Source organism: Podarcis melisellensis, assembly GCF_964234715.1.
Source record: "Podarcis melisellensis genome assembly, chromosome: 6".
Classification (NCBI taxonomy): domain Eukaryota; kingdom Metazoa; phylum Chordata; class Lepidosauria; order Squamata; family Lacertidae; genus Podarcis; species Podarcis melisellensis.
Genome location: NC_138538.1, coordinates 65,113,257 through 65,136,005, shown reverse-complemented (window position 1 = coordinate 65,136,005; position 22,749 = coordinate 65,113,257). Strand labels below are relative to the sequence as shown.

The following is a 22,749-nucleotide window of genomic DNA, read 5'->3' as shown; positions in this document are numbered from 1 at the left end:
TTTAAACCGTGACCAAAAAACGGAGAGAGGTAGGCTCAAAAGAAGTGGATGGCATTCAAATATGTAATGCATTTGAAAATAATAGCTGTGCAATTTGAAATAAATTGGGGACTTGGGTTTGTATGCCTAAAAGCAAGTGAGTTGCCATTGGTTTTATCTTTTTTCCTAATTTTTACAGTATCTGATTAAAATCTCTCTTTTTTTCCAGCCATGCTGTGGATGAATTAGCAACGGAGGCATTAAAATATGCAGAACAACTTCCTGTAGCACAAATAATACATCAGGTATGCTGCTTTATTTCTTTTGTTAATACTCAAGAATACGTAAGGTATTTAGTTTTGGCAATAAAACACTTTTGGTAATCTTACTAGTTTATATTCTATTTAATATTTAATTGTACAAGAGCATATATTTCTATTTAGATAGCAATTTACTATTCAGAGCACAGCAGAAGAGGCTAAGCAATCCGTACTCTGTAGACTCCAGCTTGTGTTGGAAACTTGAATAATTACTTGTTTTTGTGATCCGTTCTATTAAGAAAGGTTTGCATCTTGCTGACTTGCTTACTCAAGGCAATGTACATCTGTACTCTTTGCTGTTAGCAAGACTTAACAGGAAAATGGTCTCTGAACTTAGATGTGAGTAAGTCTCCAGCTTGAGTACTTTTAATCTGCTCTCAGTTCAGTTGCTGTCACTGCAAAAAAAGGAGTGTCTTGCATGTAGGTATTTCATCCTAGTTGCTACCACAGTTAACTGCTACCCAGCTAGGCCAGATACCGCTGCTGCCATCTAAATGGCCCATTATCTACAGCTGTGGCTTTCAGATGCAGCTGTCTTTGAACATGGATAGATCAACAGGGAAAAAAATGGAAGTCCACCAAGCGTCAAAGTTGCTTGGAATTTCCTCTGGGTATTAATTATTATTGTAAGTCTGTTTCCAAATATCTTTGTCAATCAAAGTGGCTTCCTGCCGTTGAATTTGCTCGCTGGAGGCAATGCCAGCTTTAGCTTAAAGGAAACAAGGGCTTTATTTTAAAACTTTCAAGTGTACAGGCCTTTTCTGCAAGATGTTAAACCCAAAGGAAATTTAAAACTTTAGGCTGAAATCTGCACCTCCGGGAAGAATATCTGATGTGTTCAGAACATGGAAGATTGGAAATCAGGACCAGTTTGTATGTCAGGAACTCCCTTGGTGTTGTCAGAGCTTCAAATGACCCAGCAGCCTGCAAATGTCACATTTAAAATTCTGTCTTCATGCCTGACTCTCGGCATAAATGAATTAAACAGCAGAGCAGGCAGTAAGTCAATATGTTCTTAACAGTGAGAGTGAGCAATGAAACAGTTTGAGGATTGTTTGGAATAGGTAAATAGGAACTGCACAGAACAGTTCACCTAAAGGAATATCTGATACAGGAAACAGAATTAACCTTTAAGATGGTTGACCAGATGAAATGTCACAGTAATATTTTTACAGCACAAAGAAAGTAATACAGCCCCGGTGGGTTCGTTTGGCTGCTTTGTGCCATATTGCGATGGAATACTTCACTGAACAGAATCAGAAACGTGGTTTTCATGCATTTTGACCATTTCCTTGAGCAAACCCTTACTCAGATTACATACAGTCTAATTTGACCTTCTTGCTTGGGTATGTTAGCTCAGTCCAATATAAAACTAATACAAAGCTAAATATTATAAAAGTAAACCTTTATAAAATAGCTGCTGGTTGAAATTGTGCCGGGTTAATTCATGGCGAGGTTCATGGTGGCTCCACAACTGTGGAATCCCTCCATGCTGAGATTTGTCTGCCTCTTCATTTTACTTTTTTAGGAAGCAGGTCAGTACATCCTTCTAGCAGGATTTTGAAGATGGGGTGAATAATTTTAAGATGGTTTCTTATAGCCTTTTTTTTATAAAAGCATTGATGAACAATTTGATGCTTCCTTTCCTCCTCTTTTCTGTGTATTACAGTTATGGAATTGCTCTTACTGTATTTGATTTGTATTTTATTGTATTGTTTCATATTTCTATCAGTGCAAACCTCTCCGGGGTTACTGGCGACGGTTGGTTCATAGAGCTAATAAATAAACTCAAAATTACTGAACGGAAGCCCATTTTCAGTTCACTGCCGAGCTTACCTTTTGTGTGGGATTGTGGCCTCCAAATCACCACTTTTTCAATTTAGGCCAAACATTGCCCCTTTTTGTCATAACATTTTAACACTTGGAAAGTGACACTGCAGCTGGGTCTATGGTTAAATCATTAGCAAGCATACTTTTCTAATAAATCTATACTGTGTTTGTTCGTTGTAAAAATCCATTATGGATCATTATTTCTAAGGTTTCCTCTGTCAAGTACAGAACAGCTTTTGGGGCCAATCCCAGTTCTAAGCCATAGCAAATATGTCTTTTGTGAAACAAGAATTCCTATAATTTTATTTTGAAGAGTTTCCCTATATTTTAATACTTTATTTTAATTTATTTTAATTTGATATTAATATTTTAAATGGTGGTTATTATTATTATTATTATTATTATTATTATTGGCTTTCACTTTTCATATTTAACAACAAACAACCCCCATCAAATTCCCAGACAAATATTGTTTACTTTTTGCTTCATGTAAACACAGTAGTATGATGGAAGCCTGTAGTGAGTGCAGTTCAGGTGAAATTTTTGAAACATCTCTTCTCAGTAACCTTGATACTGGGGAGACTCCATTTGAGGACATTCTTTAAAATGAAGCTGTAATTAAGTCAGTGGCCTTGCTCAGCTGTTGGGTTGTATTTTCCTTAAACGGAATCTGATAACATCTGTGACCTTCTAATATAACATCACTAGAAATTGGGAGGAATTAATTTTATTGATTAAGGGAATGCTTTAATCAGTGTCAGGTCTACTAATTTTATTTTAATTTAAACCTCTAATAAATGGCAGTCATATATCAGTATAAAATCCCTTTTCTGTGGTAGTGAGTTCAGGTTGCGGTAGATGGGTTACTGAAAGATCTATTTGGCAAATCTGTGGTGCATTCTTATCCTGCAGTGATTTGCCCATGTCACCCTTCCTTCCCCCATTTTTAAACCCTTCATTGTCATTTGAAATCCATTAATAGGAACTCCTCTAGTTTTCTTTTTAAATCAGGAGTGGGGAACCTATGACCCTCCAGATGTTTCTGAACTACAACTCTCCATACAACTATAGATAGCTTCCATTTTGGAAAATGTAACTAGGGTGATGATAGCCCTTAAGCAATTATTATTATTATTATTATTATTATTATTATTATTATTATTATTACTATTATTATTATTATTATTATTATTATTATTATTATTATCAACCATAGTAAACATGGCCAATTATTGTAGTTCAGTAACATATGTAGGGCCGAAGATATCCGTCCCCGTCCCCCCCGCAACTTGTTTTGAACATATAGCAGTCATGGGGTGAGCAAGTGACATTGGTTGTACTGGGGCACTGGAAAAGGAGTCTTTTTGCTGCCACTGTTTTCTGATTGCTCTCCCAGGCTACAGTTTTTCCAGGAAAACAGAGCCAGGGATGGGGGAAAAACTGAATTCCTAAGGCCATGGTTCTGATCTGATTTGCACACATAAACCTATGCATTTTTTTAAAAAAAAATAATGAAATAGCAGGAAATCTTAATGTCAGATACTTATTTCCGTGGCTTTTTTGACGATATTAGCAATGACACTCATAGCCTGAACATCAGAAATGAAGGGAATGATGAGTCATTTCCTCAAAGTTAGCAATAAATCAAGTCTAATTTCCGCAGATTAAAAAAATAATAATTAACATATAGAGCGTGAGCTGTCAGTGTTCAAATGCCTAGAGATAGGACAACATTTAACCTGTCAAAACTCCTTTCACAGTCTTTTTCTTGCAGAGCTCGGAAAACAGCTTAGAACTTGATAAATAATTCTCTGCTGTAACATGGGAGTTGAAGTTTGGGAAATTCTGGTTGACAAATACCTGTAAATATACTTTGAACAAGGCCGACCAGCATTTAGCAAATAATGTTTTCTTACATTTATGGTAGCTTCAATTCCAAGAGCCATGTCAGATTTTGAAATAAGTGACATGAATAAATGGCAACATTTATTTATTTATTTATTTATTTATTTACACACACACACACACACACACACACACACACACACACACACACACCTTACACCCAACACCTTCATTGTTGATGAATCCAGATCTACATTCTGGCATATCTGCCTATCAAATTTGTTTCTTGCTCTTCTTCCCAAGTGTCTCGGGGCAGCATATTTGGGGTTATAGATAGCTTCCATTTTAGAAAATGTAACTAGGGTGATGATAGCCCTTAAGCAAAATGGGTGATATATTCACTATAAGCATATAAGGGAATGTGTTTCTGGGAAGCTCTGCTCTTGCCTTGGTCCATGCAGAGAAGCAGTGTTTGATCTTCTCTTCCTTTGCCTCTTGGTTCAGACCGGCAACTCATGCATCTACTAATTACCTGCTAAATGGGGTTTGCTTCAGAATTGACATGTATAGGATCTCAGTGTAAAGCATATTACTATTCTGCTTCAGAGTATAAACTTATCTTCGTATCTTTGTGTATGTCTGTCTACATTCAAATGATGTCCTGATGCAAAGTAACTCTGTTGGCACCTTAACAACTTGCTTTCAATATTTTAGGTGGTGGGCTATTATTTTAATAGAAGATCTTCCTCACTAAGAAATTAGGATAGGATTTCTGGGCATGGAATGCCTGTCTCCTAAGACTGAAGCACATGAATGGGAAGTGATGTCCATCAGCCTTGCATGAATGCATTAGTACTTGCCACTTTAACCTTGTCAGCATTTGCTGGGTTCGTCTGCTGGGAAGCCTGCATCAGCGGTACAACTCAATGACTGAATTTACTTACAATGGGAGATTGGTGGGGGGGGGGGGGAGAGAGAGAGAGAGAGAGAGAGAGAGAGAGAGAGAGAGAGAGAACAGAAACAGATTTCTAAAAGAAATTATATCTTGACATTTCTTAACAGAGGTTAATTTGCCTTAAAGATAATCAGCCTCTCTTTCAAAGCCTGAATTGGGAATCAAGATTTTAGGTTTTTCTGGGGGTCGGGTGGGGAATAGTCACACATTCTTCCCACTTTGTTAATCACCTACACAGATGGGTCAGAATACATTTGTTTACACATTAATAGGTTCGTTTCACTTCAATTTGTTGAAAATAAAATGGTGATTAGCACACTATAGATTTTTATTCCTCTCTTATAAAATCAGTTAAGGGTGTTTAAAACTTTAATCAAGCATGCACAGAGCTTAATGAGTGAACAAAAGCAGTACAGGTTTCAGCTAGATGGAAGCACTGATACGCTTTAGTTATAACAGTTAACCTGGAGGTAAAATGCTTTGGAAAAACTGATAAAATCCCCTGAAGAATTCAAACATCAGTGAATGAGAAATCTTATTCTACATTAGACATGATTTTAAAGTAACAACTGCTGACAGGCCATCTAAATATTTGCCAGCACAGTGTTAACGTGCTCCCCCCCCACCTCAGCAAACATACTTCTTTTCCTAGAAACTTGTATGCTGTGAGATATTTTGCTTAAAACCATTTATATGCTGCCTTTTATAAATGATTTCAAGGTATTGGCCCCCCATCCAGCCCTTTACTGAACAAGGTTTAGCCAAATCCTCACGTGACTAGGAAAAATAGAACTGACATGCTGGTGACACTTTACTCCAAACCCCCAGCTGATCTCTCCCAAGAGTTTCATGTGCTGTGGAGAACCCAGCAGTGGCGATCCAGACCACCACCACCCCTTGCTTAAAAAAGTGCACAGCACTCGAATCAAAGTACTGACAGAAGTAGTTGCAGTCACTAATACATTGCAGGGCAGAGGCATTCTAGGCGCATAAAGATGGAGACTTCAGCCGCTTGGTGCTTCTCTGATTTGCTCAACACCCCTTACCTGTCCTTGTGGCTTGGCCTGGTAACACTACAGGGGGACGGGTGGCACTGGGAAACATTAGGTACAGGCGGTGCTAATCACAAGAGAAGTGTCAAGCTTCCTTGCAGCTCCAAGACTAGGCAGGGAGCTTGCTAGACCCCTTCCCTCCTTCAACCTGATGCTGGCCTTGAAGTTATTAAGGAACTGGATGATTCACACAAATGGAGGGTGGATTTGGTGAAGGAATGTATGAGCAGACAGCTTGTTGTTATCTCTCTAAACCATGGTTTGTCATACATTGCCCTTGACAGATTTACCTCTGTTAACATGGGGACTGATAGGCCTGTGTGTTTGGGGAACCAATGTGAAACTGCCACCGATAGGGTTTCGAAAACATGCTCCCCTAGAAACTATATTTTGCTGGAGACAAATCAAGCAGTGTTTGTGTGTGTGTGTGTGTGTGTGTGTGTGTGTGTTCCCAAGGAACGTGTACCCACACAAAGTTTATAGAAAATGAATGAATTTACTATAAAGCATTAAGGGTTATTTTAAAGTACTAGGCAATCATAAAGGAGTATCCCAACATAATCACACTTTTAAAGAGTAAGAGTTCTAAACTAAAAGGGTAGGTAGCACTGATGGTGGAAATTGTTGCAGAGTTCTCTGCATCCCCAGCAACTCACTAACATGAAGGTCAGGCATAGATAAATCAACTATGGGACCGTGCATAAGATCAAGGGAGCAGGGTTGTTTCTCATGGTCTTTTGCTTTACCTACTCCGCACACACCCTCTATTTCATGGGCATAGCCAAGGGGGGCAGGGAGGGGCAGCTTCCCCTCCTAGATCAAGTAAAACAATAGAAATACTTAACTAACTGACCAATCACATCAGTTCTGCCCCCCAACAAAGTCCTGCTGCCCCATCAAAAATCCTGGTTACGCCCATGCTCTAATTCACCTGTGCACACAAACTAGAGGTAACAACAAAGGCCTCGTAACACTTTTCTTTCTTTGCTTTCATTAATTGGAGCTAAATGGTAGAGCAATCCTTCCTGGAAATCAGCTCACTCAGAACGTCCCCCTCCAAGTACCGGTAGCTTGAACAAAATCTTCCCATTGGCACGAATGGGAACTTTTCCCTCTAAGCGTTCTAGCTGCATGTTGGGGTGGATAGGGTGATTTTACTTCTGATCACACTGGAGAGGAAAGAGATAAGTTTCCCCAGCCCACACACACTGCATTCTTGGTAATGACCCCTCATTAATTGATCCTGTAATAATTAACTATCTTAATTACTGTAATTAGTAAATGTAAAAAGGAGCTGTAGCTATGCACACTGTATCTAAGCATATGATTACCTCTGCTGTCTGGTTGCCTCTCCTGTCTGGCCTGTGGGGTGCTTGGTTGGCTCCAGAGCCTCAGGCTGGATTAATGCAGGCCTCTGTCAGATTTGACCATAGCTCCCAGGCTTGAATGTACAAAGACTGAGCTGCTCTGGAGTCTTGGGCCAAAAGGTGTTGAACAAATAGGTGTCTGCTCCATTGCTCAGTTCTTTCATCTCTTTTCTCAGCTTTTGTCTGCTGATCTTGTTTTCTTCCCTTTCTCCAAAGGGTTGGCTCCATCTGTATGCCTGAAGGGTAGCTTGTGGAAATAGCCACTCAGGTGACTGGTCTAGTCGTGTCAAATTTGCAAACTCACACAAGATCGGAGTTACTATTGAGTGAAAAGAATACATTGCCTGCCAAAATTGCTGAGGGCTCACATATAGGCTCCCCGGTTTCAAGGTGGTGTCCTTGCTTGAAGAACTGTCCCTGATTTTTTTCCTCTGTTCATGAAATTATCTAATCTGTCCACAGGAACTTTTGATTGCTCCAGTGTGAATCATAACCATATTGGATGAGAGCCTTACAGTCCTTGTTTAGATTTTGCTTTAGGAGCAAGCTCTCACCCTTTCTGTTTCTGTTTTACTTTCTTAGTTCATATTAGCTTAGTTTTTATTACCATTTCTGCCCCTGGATGTAACTCTTTTCTTCCCAGATATTTTTTTGAGGCATGCTCTGAACATTCACAGCCAGTTTTGACCCTCCATTGTTAAGCACATGATATGCGCTTTCTGACCCCTTTAGGACAGTAGTTTCTTCAGTTCGTGTATCTTTGGTATTCTATATTATTCTGCTTTTGGATGGATCCTCTGTCAAACTCTTGTCACTTTGCAAGACTCTTTCAAAAAGCTCTGATCCTGAAAAGAATGCCCTCCATTACAGTTCTCATTGCTTGTGGTTTACATTTTCATACTGCACACCTGTGAATTCAGCAAAGACTTGTTGTGAGATGTATACCATGCAAATCAGATGTTGTTAGGAAATAGTCAGCACAGGAGTTTCAGTGATATTTTATCTCAAAAGCTACCTGTACCCATCTCAGTCTAGCCAGTTAATTGGATCATCTTCAGAGGCCCTTTTACATGTCTCTCCACTGTCTGAACTGTAGAAGATAGGGCCTTCTCCACAGCGACACTAAGATTATGGAAAAGTTCCACAGTCTATATTAGGGCAGTACCTTTATTAGGCCAATGAAAATGTCACAAAATCCATGTGTAAGCTTGATTTCACTAGAGCTCTTCATTACTGGATGGTAAACAGAGCAGGAATGGAGAAAATCAGCTGATAATGAAGCCATGAGGTTTACATTTGGTCACAGGCATAAGAGGGAATGTGGGAGGAGGTAGCAGAGATTTGAATGAGGTGCTGTGTGAGTTTCAGGAAAGAAGGAGCAAATGATAAATATTTGAAAATATAAAATCCAGCCGATGCATAGCTCTTTCTAGGTTATAAAGTGATGGAACTCTATGTTCCAGCGGGGTGACCTGTGGTCCCCTGATGTTGCTATACTCCAGCTCCCATTAGCCATAGCTAGTATAGCCAGTGATCAGGGATGATGAGAGATATAGTCTACCAAAATCCGAAATGCCATAGGTTTCTCATCTCTACTCAGTTGTGAGCATTTGCTCCCATCATCCTGATTTCTGTCTTGAGACTAAGATGGTGCTATTCCTGAGGGCCTTTGGTTTGTGAAACAAGATGTTCTTCATCTCCTTAATTTTAGTTATCTGTTGGTAGTCTGTACCTTTTACCTGGTTGTCACTTAATTCTAAATTATGGTGGATGTTTTTATCCCTTTTGTGAACCATCTTATAGATTAAAGGACCTTTTCCACATAAAACGCTAAGTCACAGTTTGTTTAATGAATTCTGAATTGTTACGCAGATGGGCAAAACAAGCCATGGGTTATTTCTCTGATGTTTAATTTGCTTTCTGTTTGCTCTTGTATCATGCCTTTATAGTTTGACCACCCCTCCCCAGATATTCACCAGTCAAACCATGGTTAAAGGGTTCACACATAATGCCGAGCTACGGTTAAAACAAACACAAGCTTATAATTCAACCCATGATTTCAGATTGTGGTATGTTGACAGTTAAGCTGTGGGCAAGTTCAGTCATAATGCTGGCCATGGTTTAATAAACCATGGTTTACTGTTATGTACAAATTAGGCCATGGTGAATGGAGAAATGGTATACAAATAGTATAAATGATTATATTAAATTGTGTAGTTATGTAAATGAGGAAAGGACATATGGCAATTCCTTTAGCCATTTCACTTCTAATCATGGGACAAAACAGTCCCCTGGAACTTTCATTCTGGGAAAGAAAATACAAGGATAATTTGGCAACATATGAAAGTTTTTTTTTAAAAAAATTCTTAATCTTCAGTCGTTGTACATATTGTTCTAGGTTTTATTGGATTTTATTATTGTAGGGTAAAATTAAGAAAAGAAAATAGCTTGTTTACTTGAGATTTTAAAGTACAACGAGGAGGAAAGAAGCAGACAAATAAACAATTGCCCCAGTGTTGTTCATAAAATACGTTTGTTCCTACTTCTGTGTCCTGAGATGAGCACTTTGGTTTTATTGCTTTCTTTTATGTTGGCATTGTTGGGGCTTTTATTTTTCTCATCTCTCTAACGTATTGAAGTCTAATAGCTACTTATGTGCCCAGGAGCAGCAAGCGTCATTATGCCAAGTTCTGCCAATTTGTGTCAGTTCTGTGGGCACAAAATATCAAAGGGAATTAGTACTACATGTGAGAGAAAGAGAAGGGAGGTGCTAGAGAGACAATATTTGTGTGCAGAATCAAGCAGAAGTTCTGATCATGTTGTTCCTAGTATATTTTGAAGCATCAAAAATGATAAAAATATGTATTTCATTATCTCCGAGTAGCATTCGTTTCAGAGAGATAAATATATCCCTGTGTAGCACTCACGTTGAGGATCATTAACATTTAACATTTATTACAACCCAATCCTACAGGTGTAACTATATGACTAGTAGCAGAGCTAAAGGTGACATAACCCATTAACAGAATCTCATGCTTTCATTGGGGGATAAAGGTTACTTTTGGTTATTATTTCTTCATTAAGTGCTGTGGTAGAAAGGGATTTATTTTCTAGTTCCACTTTTAATGGAAATTCCAGACTGGTGGTGATCCCAAGTTAGTGTTCTTCACTGAGAAATCCCCCCCCCCCCGTCCTGCTGCCTTTCCTTTACAAACAAATCAGATTTCAAGTTTATTTCTGGAAGCTCAACTAGGCTTAGCATTTATATCTAGAAAGTGTTTCCTCTTTGCTCTGCTAAGCGTAGCTTGAGAGATGGGTAATAACTGGGTGTCAGATCATGAGGTTGGAGGTACACTGCCTTTGTGCTCTTCTCTCTATAGCCCAAAGACAAACAAAAACTCACACAAGCAAAGTAGCCACTTAATGTTTATATCTCATCACAAGATCCCCTTCCCTTTAATTAGAAGAATTGTTTAGAGGCTCCTATCGAGTTATGTTACTGAAACTTTCCAGGTTGTCTCTTCCCACCCCAGAAGTGTACAATAGGTAAAGGTAAAGGGACCCCTGACCATTAGCTCCAGTCGTGGCCAACTCTGGGTCATCTCGCTTTATTGGCCGAGGGAGCCGGCGTACAGCTTCCGGGTCACTTCTGGCGAACCAGAGCAGCACACAGAAATGCCGTTTACCTTCCCGGAGCGGTACCTATTTATCTACTTGCACTTTGACGTGCTTTTGAACTGCTAGGTTGGCAGGAGCAGGGACTAAGCAATGGGAGCTCACCCCGTTGCGGGGATTCGAACCGCTGACCTTCTGATCGGCAAGTCCTAGGCTCTGTGGTTTAACCCACAGCGCCACCCGCGTCCTTTCATACAGTAGGTACATTTGATTAACAATAGGGTAGGTGGATTAGCATATCAACAAGGGGTTCTTGACTTGTTAAGAAATGGGCAGGGTAGTCCAAACCCTGAACAGTTATTCATGCATTATGATGTCTGTAATGGGTTGTATTCAATTGCCCTAGTTCAGGGCAGCAGTCACTCTGATTCTTAAATAAAATATAATTTGTAGTACAGTGGTGCCCCGCAAGACGAAAGGGTTTTCCGTTTTGGAGGCGCTTCGTAAAACGAATTCCCCTATGGGGTTGCTTCGCAAGACGAAAAAAATCTTGCATCCCCCCGCGGGTTTTTTCCGCTTTTTCCGCCCTTTTCTTAAGCCGCTAAGCCGCTTATCAGCTGTTCCGCTGATAAGCCGCTTAACAGCTGATCGCTGGAAGCCGCTTGACAGCTGTAGCGCTAATCCGCTAAGCTGTCAATGGGCTTGCTTCGCAAGACGAAAAAACCGCTATACGAAGAGCCTCACGGAACGGATTAATTTCGTCTTGCGAGGCACCACTGTACTATTGACAAGCTGCAAGGAAATGCTTAAGCACATTGCTTTATGGCATTGATCAGCGCTTGAGGTATATATTTTCAGCATTTTGAACTGAAAACAGGGCATCTTTCAAATAAGATAGGATGACTTTGCTTGGACTTTTCCAGCTTCCTAGAGAGGTCACAAGTGCAAGAAACATTGGATGCATTCCTCATCCATCATCCGCAGGTCATGCACTCCCAGGTTATATTGTTGTCGGTCTTCTTGTTCTGTTGTCTTCATTGGTGCCAAAGAAATTCAAGTGTACGTTGAGGATGACAAGCTAGCTCTCTAATGTAGCTTGTGCTATAGGGCATCAATCAATGTCAGTCACCAGTTGTTACTCTCAGTGTGGGAGGGCTTCTATGTTATTGTTGCTACGAAAATATTTGCTTTTGCAAGTTACAGTTTGTAGTAATAGTTAGATTGTTGCATTTCCCACTTAAAATATGAATCCCAGAGTGCATACACAAGTGTTTGATGCATTTAAAAGTTTTTGGCTACTGAGTCTAGTGTTCTCAATGAGTACGGTACATTTTGAAGGTAGTTCCATATTTTTTTTTTGCAAGGTGTTTGGTCTGTCTGATCTCCTCGTTCCATGACCAGTTAAGTTTCTCTGGAACTCTAGGAACTAACATTTCCAGGCTGCCTTGAAGGATGCTGAGGCAGATGAACTTAATTTCAACTAATTTTTGCTGCAACCATTCTTCAAGAATGAGAGGTGATACTTCTTATAGAAGCATGTTATACCTTACCTTGTCAACATATTCCAAAGATTTTCAAAGCTAGATCAGGTGTCAACCTTACTGCCTAGTGCTGTTAGATTATACTGATGTTGTTCTCTACATTTCAGATTATCTCTCAGCTTTCTTTATTATGAATAAGACCCAAACTGGGCGTTTCCATTCAAATGTATGTAACTTTCTCCTGACTGAAGCTGTTTTCCACTCATTTCCCCACAACCTCTTTTTCTGCTTTTGGAGGAGCAAATATGGCTGCCAATCTCTCCCTCTCCCTGACGCCACCCAGGAGGAGGGAGATATTGAATAGCTGGGGAAGGGAGGGCTAAACACATCAGAAATTAATTCACATTTTTCATAAACGGCTTTTCATGGAGAAAAATGGAAAAGTTGCAAGCATTTCTGTTGAACATCTAGTTCACCTGTCAGTCACATCTCTTAAGATTCTACTTCCCAAGCTATGGTACTTGAGCTTCATTTTCCTCTCCTGTATCATATGAGGAGTGGTTTTTCTTTCCTCGTTCTTTTATCCATCCCTGAAGTAGGCCATAGACTCAGCACAAACTCCCCAGTCTGTTGGGACTAGATCGCCAAGCTTTTAAAACCTTTTTTAAACTAACCCTATTCAAATTTCCAAAAACTTTCCATTACCAAAAAGGCACACACTATACTTGGTGTCTGGGAAATTCTGTTAAAAATAAGGTTTCCTGGAAACCTCATTTGAAATAATCTTAAGTAGACTTTGTTATATGTTACCATAAAATTGAAGTTAAAGCATAGTAATTACTCGTGTGTGTGTGTAGTCATTAATTTTACAACTAAATGACCTTGTAGGTGCGGTTATCATTCTGTCATCAATGTAAGGTTCTGGCCTCAGCCACTCGCCATTTTAAATCGGCAGAACTGCACCATGGTCGACACCTACAATTCAGTAAGGATGTTCTGTAATGCTATAATAATTCTGTGGCATTTAATATGTATTCCAGCACTTAGTGTTTCATGGAGAAATAACTTTGTACACTAGAAATCTCTGGCAGTAACCTACACATGCTCGAAAAGCTTGTAGACTGAGTTTTGGAGCAAACTGCCCTACCCCCGCAATGATAGAGTATGGCTCTGAAAAAAAAAGCAAAATAGTAATTTAAAAAGAGAGTGCCTCTAAGTATGTCCAGAAGGCCTTTTCTTCACAGCACCGGGTAATCTCTGCTGGCTCACATGCATCTCAGATTAGAAACATAGCATTTCGTCAAACTGCAGCTTCCAGGCAGATTGGGGCTCTGGCATCTCTGTAAGTAAAAATGAATCACTGTGCATTGCCTAAGAAACTGCTAGTGCTGTCATGTCTTCAGAGTACAATGAGGTGTAGCTAAAGTTAATGTGAGTTTCTGAGATTTCCCTCTGCTCCTCTTTCTTTTTAAGACCCCTTTTCCTGATTATTAGAGATGTTGAGAAGTGACTTGTGAGGTAATACTGATTGCTGAAAAGTCTACTTTGACTTTGCTATTAATTTATTTGTTTAAGTATTTATAAAATACCAGGTAGGTGTTCAGCAATATAACAAGAAAGCTAAACAATTAGAAGCAGTATAAAGCAATTCTTTAAACCACTGGCTACTAAAGAACATTTTAAACAGCTGTATAGGTCTATGACAGCAGGCTTGAGGTGTTTTGGTGCAATACCTGGCAGGTATTTTATGCATAGTCTGCCGTAGTAGAATTTTTCCCGTTAAGCATATAATTTACTTCCTCCCTCCCCTCTTTATTCTTTGCTCCTCTGAGACTCATTATGCTACATTTGTCCACATTCATCTGCATTTGTCATTTGTTAGCTCAAGCTTTTGCTTAACTGTTCTCAAAGTCTCTGCATCTGTCTGCAGAATTGCTTCTCATTTATTTGCTGTTTCTTCGTATTTTGAATCAGAATAGTGAATACTATTTAGGTCACTCCAGCGAGTTGTTTCCTGTGGGAATATGAGGAATAGGTTTCCTGGTGCATAATAGTATGCAAATAATGTCCTCCTCAATCGCATAGGAATAGACTCAAATATATGTGCCAGTGTTAATGACCTTAATAGCTTTGACAGCTTCTTAATATACCATGTGCTGTTGTAAGCATGGCATTGGAGAGATATATGCCTAGCGTAGCTGAAGGCACAGGAATCTATTTCAAAATTTATTTAATACTGAGAATTTAGTATGTCAGCAGCATACTGTACTCTGTACAGAAGTGTTAAAGCCAGCAGTCGGTCTGATTTACCTCACTAGCATAAGCCACAGGAATAACATTAGGCACCAATAATAATGCTGAAGATACCTATCACATTAGCTTAGAGCACTTTAGCTGGCTTTTCTGCTGGTGTTCTCCCATGAATGGAAATTAGATTTTTTTTTTTTAAAAAAAAACCCACCTGATACGATATTCTACACTATTTTTCTAATGTTTGAAGTTGTGTTTTTTAAAAAAAGTTATCCTTAGAAAGCAATTTTAGACTTCTTGTTCTATTTCAAAATTCAGGCCACTGCTGTTATGTTTTGCAAAGCCTTGCTACCAGTGGGCTTTTCCCAAACTTCGTTTTCTTCACATTAACTTACATTTCTGCTGAACAAGGATTATACTAAATGCAAATACATTTTAGGGAGTTAGACCTACCATCAAATAAAATTTGCATAGCTAAAAAGAGATTTAACTTCCTCCTCTCGTTGACACCCTTGAACCCTACACTAGAGATATATGATATATTTTAAAAAATTGCCCCAAATGTGGCAATGATGAGCTGGGGTGAAATTGTTTCCTCCCCCGCTTAAGCAACAGAATGTTGAGAATGCCAAACGTGATGTGATAATTTCACATTTTTTTCTTAGCTATTCAGACATTTTAAAACATTTTCTCCTAGAACAAATTTAATTGATGTTGTTCTTTCCCCATAGTCCAACACACACACAAAAATGTTAGTTTGAATGCACTACAGGGTTTTCAGGCTAAGTAGGTGTGCTAATTAAGTAGTTGACATTTTTCATATCATGGTGAGAAAATTTGCCTAATGGCTTAGAATAATATACTGCAGAACAGATTTATTCTATTGTTAATTATATCTATTTACAGATATCAGTATGAGGTGTACACAAATTAAACACAGAGTGCCTTTTTTAAAGTATTTATTAGTTCTGGAATTGTCGCCTGCATTGCTGCAGTTCCCCTTTGCAGTTTCTGTTAATTGTTCAGCCCTACAGAAATGATTTGTGGAAATATTTTTTTCTTTAAGTGTTTTTCTCCACTCTTTAAAAAATAATAATAAAGGCATTTGAGAGAAACCTACATGTGAGCAAAGTGAATTCCAGATAAATTAGGGGCTCGTGTTGATAGCATTGGGAGAACAGACCCTTAATGTTATAGATTCGGATTTTAATACAGACCTGATTCAGACATAATGAGAAGCCACACTTTACTACTATATGGACATACTGGGATGAGTCTTGGGCTCATCTTTCCCTCTTGCCATCTTTCGCATGTCAGAGGAGATCAGTGCCTCCAATTTCAAACCACACTTCCCAATGACATTTGAATTAAAGGAACGCTGTCTTGTTTAAACCATGGGTGGGGAACCTGTGACCACCCAGATATTGTTGAATTCCAACCCCCATGATTCTTGACCATTGGCCATGCTGGTGTCATGATGCTAGAGTTTGACTTCCCTTACTTTGAGGGGTGAGGCCAAGGATTCAGAGTGGAAGGGGGAATTGGCACCAGGGCTGGCCCTCAAAGAACCTAACTTACTGGAAGCACTTTGGTAAGAAGGGCATAACGAGCCATTGGCTGTCTAGCCCTCCTCTGACTTAAATCTCAGAAGCTTCAGTGCAACTGGAATCTCACTTGCTCTATAGGAGTTAACATCTGCTGGAGAAACTATGGCTTGTTTAAAATCCATCGTTTGAAGGAGGCACAAGAGCCAGACTTCTGCATGTGGTGCATGTAACTGTATACCGAAGGGGATGGGCAGAGAAGGAACTACACATGTTGTTTCTATATTTACAGTGCAACTGAATGCACACATGAATGTCTTGCCTGGAGGCAATTTGGAGGCTCCAGGGGAACAGTTACTTTCAAGTCCGCCATAATTTCCCATGTAGTAAATGCTGGAATATTTTCCTATGCCTCTCCAAAAACAGTTTTTGAACTTGAGATGTAGAAATATATCCTGAATCTGCATACTAGGCTTCTTTCTTTCTTTTTATCCTGTAAACAAACAAAAAGTGCCAAGCTTCTTTTTGGCTGGTGTGATCTTCATTACATAGCTAGCATATAGCTGATTTGGCATATTGATAGATGAATTGTTCCCAAGGTCCAAGAATCCCACACTGTATCTTGGAAGTCCTCGGGATTCAGTATTCTCTCTCAGACAAGAGCCCACATACTTTCTCAAGCAAACCATGCTGGTGTTAATGACCCCCTCTTTCTTCTTAATATCTAGTATTCATAGTGTTTTGTTTCTCATTCATGGCTCTGTGTCAAATCAGGCGGACAACAGCTCATTTTGTCTCTGGCTAGTGGCTTTTCTGGCTGGAACTGATGACATTTGTGGCCCAAAACATCTGGGGGACAGCAAGTTGGAGAAGGCTGGTGTAAACAGTAATTTGTAGCAGTAGAAAACTCTTTAAAGAGGCATGGGAGGGGTGTTTTTGCTTTTGCTAATGTTCTCTAGTTTATAATGCCTTCATTTGTCCCAAGGGCAGGCCAAAACAGTAAAATATAATTGTTACCTACAGACCTATATTGATGAGAGAGAGTACTGCTGTCATATAGGGTATGTGCATGTGTGTTGCCGTATATTTGATTTATATTTTACCTATTTAGTTGAGAAATCATTAGAATTGCTGCTCTGGCATTTTACTATATCGAAGTGCAGAGTAGATACATGCATTAATCACACTTTAACCATCATGTAATGTTAATGAGATGGTATGCTGGCAACTTTCCTGTTGTTGTTTATCCTTCTATGGTCTCCTGTAAGGCTGTGTTCATGTGACACACAGGCCCATCTTGACAGAGTTGATGAATAGAGAGGGAGAGAGATATTGGCAGACTGCTCACCAGGGTTGCTTCCTCTAGCATTGTTTCCCTAAATAATTCAGAAAGGCTGGTGTTTTCATCAAATTATTTCTGTTTTCAGAATGAATAGGAATGAGGAAATGAATAGAGATGGGTGCAGTTGAGAGTCTGTGTTGTAGAACAGGCAGAATAACATTGTTTATTGCATAAATGTCCCCAGATTTATGGCATGTTAACTTCGTTTGGTTTTCGCCTTTTTTTTTTTGCTTTGTGCTTTTCTGTTGATCCTGAGGGGACTATATTTGCTTAAGTAGACAGTGAATCGAGTACATAATTGCTAGACATTCGACATTGTCCTCCTGAGATGTCTTTTCTTTCAGACACGAAGAGACATAATTACTGTTAGCGCAAGCCCCTTGGTGGGCATAAGATACCGTGTAGGAGAGGTGTCATTGATCTCTATATTTTATTGGCCCTTCTATAGAAACTTTTGCTGGATCAGTGTTTCCCAAAGTAATAGTAGTAGTAAAGTTAGTCCGGGTACTCAAATTAGAATTGGAGTGGCTTGATAAGGAGTATTAGAGAAATGGATGAGGAGTAGCAGTGTATGGAGGACATAGAGGTAACATCAAGAGTATAAGAAACCTCGCAGGTATAACCAGTGAGTTTCCTAGGCTTAACAGGGATGGAAACTTAAATATGGTGGGTACCTGGTTCATGTTGGCTTGAAAGAAAGATAAGACCCCAAATAGTTCTGCAGCAAACATACCAGAAGGCACACAGGAGGTAGAGAAAATAATAGACAAGAAAGATCAAAATTTCCCCTCTAGTCTGTCTCCTTCACCTGTTGTGAATTATCTTACGTTTTCACTTGTATGTATTTTAATTGCAAAATAATTCTAGTTACAATTTTGCATTTTAAATAGATTAAGTAGGCAACTCTGCCAGCTATATCACAATTCAAATGCACACCCCCCCCTCAGTCAAAAAGGATTTCCATTAAATTGTCCTAAAATTCGGCTGTTTTATTATGTGGAATATCCTATATAGTTGTTACAAAACAATAGTTTGGACAACATATTTGTGAAATTTTACTTTATTCTCCCTCCCCACAAAACAAACAATACATTAGTATTACCAAAACAAACACCCTCCCCCTCCCCACAAACCTCCCTGTAACACATGTGAACTAACACATTATGGTAAAATATGCAAGCTTACAATTTGTAGGATTTTTGGGTCATGTGGGAAAAATATTAATAAATCCAACTATCTGCTAATAACTTAATCCCCTTTCATATCCACAGTACGATTAAAGTCCTAACAGAATTCCGGCATAAAAGATGCATGTTAATCTATGAAACAATTTGGAGCATTTTTGTTTAATCCCTCCATTTCTGCTTATTAACCAAAATGTCATAAAGACTGGCATTCAGGTTGTAAACATCCCTTTGAACATCCCTTTGACAGTCACAAAATTTAGGCAATGAACTTGAGAAACCTTGTCTATGCATAGTGGGCCTGACATTGAAAGCCCCACTGATTTCTCTGGCAAAGGGGGCTTCTGAGCGAGAGGGAGAGGAAGCTTCTGTACAGAAGTGGCTGGGAGTATAACTGTCAGCTAGTATATATCTGATTAAAATTTCAACCTAGACTGGCCAGAGGCAAGCTGCTACCTCTGCCTTTTACCCTCCTACCGCTAGGGTAACAATGTTAGCCTACCTTACAGTGAGTTGTTGTAAGCATTAATGTATAGAAGCATTTAGAACAATGCAGTGGTGGCTCCATTCCAGTGGTAGGCAGAGCCAGAAGCAAAGGTTACTGGGGCCAATAACCAAAGTGGGTTTTAAGTTTTAATGCTTAACTTTGTATAATAGGCTGCATACTAATCACACAAAAGCTAGAGGTTTCTACATCACACCAAGCATCATTGGAGAGTTGGGCCATGTCCTTGACTAGATTGTACCACACATATTTATAAATTGCGACTGTTGCATCCTATATTGTGCTGCCTCTGCATGGATCTTTTTGGTTAATTGCACTTGCCCACCCTTCAGCACAGAATTTTAAAGCCCATTTTCAGAAGTCAGTTTTCAGTCTTATTTCTGTTGAGTCAATGTGAATAAAATCTATATTGGAACCTTATTAAATCTGCAGAGTGGTTTTTCTGCCTGTGAAGTTTGTATGCAAAAAGCTGTGATCTTAACTTTTTATCCTGATTTTGCTATTTTTTAAATTAAAAAAAAAGTGAACTACTCGCATGCTTAATTGTTGCTTTATCTCTAGTACATTTTCTTTATCATTCTTTTCACGCAATGCATTTTTACTCTAGTAACAACATGTGCGCTGCGCTTTATGAAAGTCACTCACTGGAAACCTTGGATATTTTCCACAGGGATCCCTATAGACCCATCCAATTTGAAAATACTCCGTTTTATCCTCTTCTTAATTACAATACGCAGAGCGGGATTCTGTTAACTGTTTAGAAGTTCCACAGAGTAATGATTCTATCCCAACTATAAAGAGTATGACAGAAAACTATTCACAGTTGGAAGCCAGCTGTTGCCTAGCTACCTAGCTTTTTAATTCAGACTCTCCTCCAATTTAATAATACCCAGCCCTTAAGCTGCTAAATGTATTTGTTCATGACTCACCGTACCATTTTGTGCATGCTTTTCACCAGTTAACATCAATTACGATGGGGAAAAGAGAGCATTTACAAAGGGGTTAATGTGTGGTGTAAATCCAAAAACTAGGGGGGAAATGCAGACAAGCTCCAGTAAAGTTGCAACATGGGTGCCATGCCAATGAAATTGCCAGGTGGAGAATTAGTTGGAATTAAAACAGCCATGGATGTAGTTTAGCAGGTGTCATAGAGCCTGCTTGTCCCGAGGCATGGATGCCTCTGTTTATCTTGTTCACCACGAGGCATTTATGTTTCATTAGAAAATGTGAGGGTTTGGTTACTGTGCTTTAGCACTGAGGCCAAAATAGCCTTGCTTGGAAAGAAAGAAAGAAAGAAAGAAAGAAAGAAAGAAAGAAAGAAAGAAAGAAAGAAAGAAAGAAAGAAAGAAAGATTGTGGACCTTGGCAAATTAGGCAATTATTGTTACATAAAAGAAAGGGGGTTTGATAGTTCATGGGATAAAAGTCTAGAATGCGGCTTCATTGCAGAAAGGGAAATCTGATAGCCTTCCTGCGCCTTAATTATAACTCCAAGAAATACTCAAGTCTCTGCCAGCTTGGCACTTTTTGTTGTATTATCTCTAGGTTAAAATCCCACCTTTATATTTCCTCAGATAGGATCCGCACAACTTAGACCTTTATATATTGAAGTCATCTGCTTTTCTTATTCCTTCTGCTGCTACCAGTTATTTCCAAATTATTCTCTTGTTTACCTAGTATCACTTATAGCTGGACTATGGGATGGATGGACTAGGAAACTTAAAAGTCTTATTTACTAAATCCTATTTATAGTATCAGAAAATAGGCTTATGTTCAGCTTAGATGTTAAATGAACGCTTTGTTTTATTTTTTTTATTTTGCATTAGCAGTTCCCTTAATTTGGCCTTTCCCCAATGCTGAGCATATTGCTAATAGCAGACAGCTTTGTGGGGCTCCACTGCTGCCTTGACCTCCGGTTGCTTGCACTGCTGCTTACATAATGGGGGTGAGGCTGCAGTGAGGTCAGTCTGTTGCAAACACAATGGCAAAGCCAATCTGGCACACCCACCACTGTGCTTCCACCATGCCTCCCTGCCTTGTCCCTCTACCTCATGGTAAGCCCCAGCGATACAACAAACTGGAGGTCAGTTGTGTGTCAGTGCCTCACCACGTTATAAGCTCCTGCATATTAATCACTATGCAAACGAGATTGAGATGCATGTGTCCTAATATGACGCAAATATATTTTGGGGTGCAGAATTTATTCACATTTCTGAAATTCTCTAAATAAGAGTGTCAATACCTGACTGTATAGCGAATTACAGCCAGGCTATATGCTTGTAAAAATCCAGCAGCTGCTTCCATGTTAGCAGGTGCACTTTCCCTGGCAGCTCCAGTTGAAAAGGCAATTGCTGGCTCATCGTGTGTATCTTGGTTTGCACCAACCTTTTCCCATGCAGTTACGCAGACGCCTGTGAAATCGCTTTTGGTGTGAAGTGCTTTGCAGTTAAAGCAGTTGCTCCTGACTTTTTACCAGGGGACCAGCCTTTCCTCTGTGCATTCATGGACCTTTGAGCTCCTAAAAATGCTGTAGTGTCTTTTGTTTCTTAATTGGTGGGAAACTTAAAGGAGGTGGTTAGGAACAAATAACAAGTAGAACAAAGAATGGTTGGGTTTCTGTGACCCAGTTAAAGGCAAGTGCTCCCCATGTGAGTGGGGTCAGGTGAAATGTACAAAAAGGTAAGGGGATAATAACTGGAAGTTCAAAGAGTAGTGGCAAAGGTTCAGTGTTTATAAGCTCAGCGTCACAAGTCAGAGTTGCAAGATTTAAGGGGAAACTGCAAAGCCAACAGACCTATGTTACAAAGGAGCAAATATGAATAATCCTCTGAGGGCTAAAATTGACTGGGTCAACTACCACAGCATTTAAGAATGGAAAATGAAGGAATTGTATGTGTTAGTTAAGGAGTTCAAGGTGGTAGAAAAGGTCAGAATTGAAGGAGTTGGATATCAATGAAAAGAGGCTCAATAGCATCCACTTGGGTAGGTCAAAATTCTAGGTTACCAGAAGCTTGCAGGTGCAGGGGTTGTGATGCTCCAGGAAAGATAGAAGTTCTAGGGTCAACAGCTTTTCTCAGGCTCCAAAGGCATAGGTAGGATGGAAATAACCACAGTGCCCCTTCCCTAACATATCACCTCCCATTTGGCGCTTGGCGCTTGTATTTTATGACGACAATGAGGTTACCCATTTGAAAGGTTAATGCTGTCCTTTTGTTGGCACCAGATGTCCTTGTTGTCCCACCAGATGTCCTCTTGCTATTACCAGAACATGGGAGGGAACAATTGGCTGGTGGGATGGACATGTGAACTAAACTGGACATAGCAATACAGATACTCACCAACATGCTCATTCACATGCTGTGCTGTCTACCACTGCTGTTCATACTTGACCAACAATCTTGTGTGGCTCTCCAGATAAGTTCCGCTACTGCATTGCTACTGCTGTAGCTAGGGTGCAGCCCTGCATGCAGTTTTCACTCTG

The 22,749-nt window shown here is 39.5% G+C and overlaps 1 protein-coding gene across 1 annotated transcript in view; it reads left to right on the top strand.

The window, feature by feature from the left end:
• The window catches only part of PIGK (phosphatidylinositol glycan anchor biosynthesis class K), a 101,681-nt gene that overhangs the window by 76,061 nt on the left and 2,871 nt on the right, over nucleotides 1-22,749 (top strand). The window contains exon 10 of the mRNA XM_081914669.1: nucleotides 209-284. Within this exon, the coding sequence (XP_081770795.1) occupies nucleotides 209-284 (76 nt within the window). The remainder of the gene's footprint in view (nucleotides 1-208; nucleotides 285-22,749) is intronic.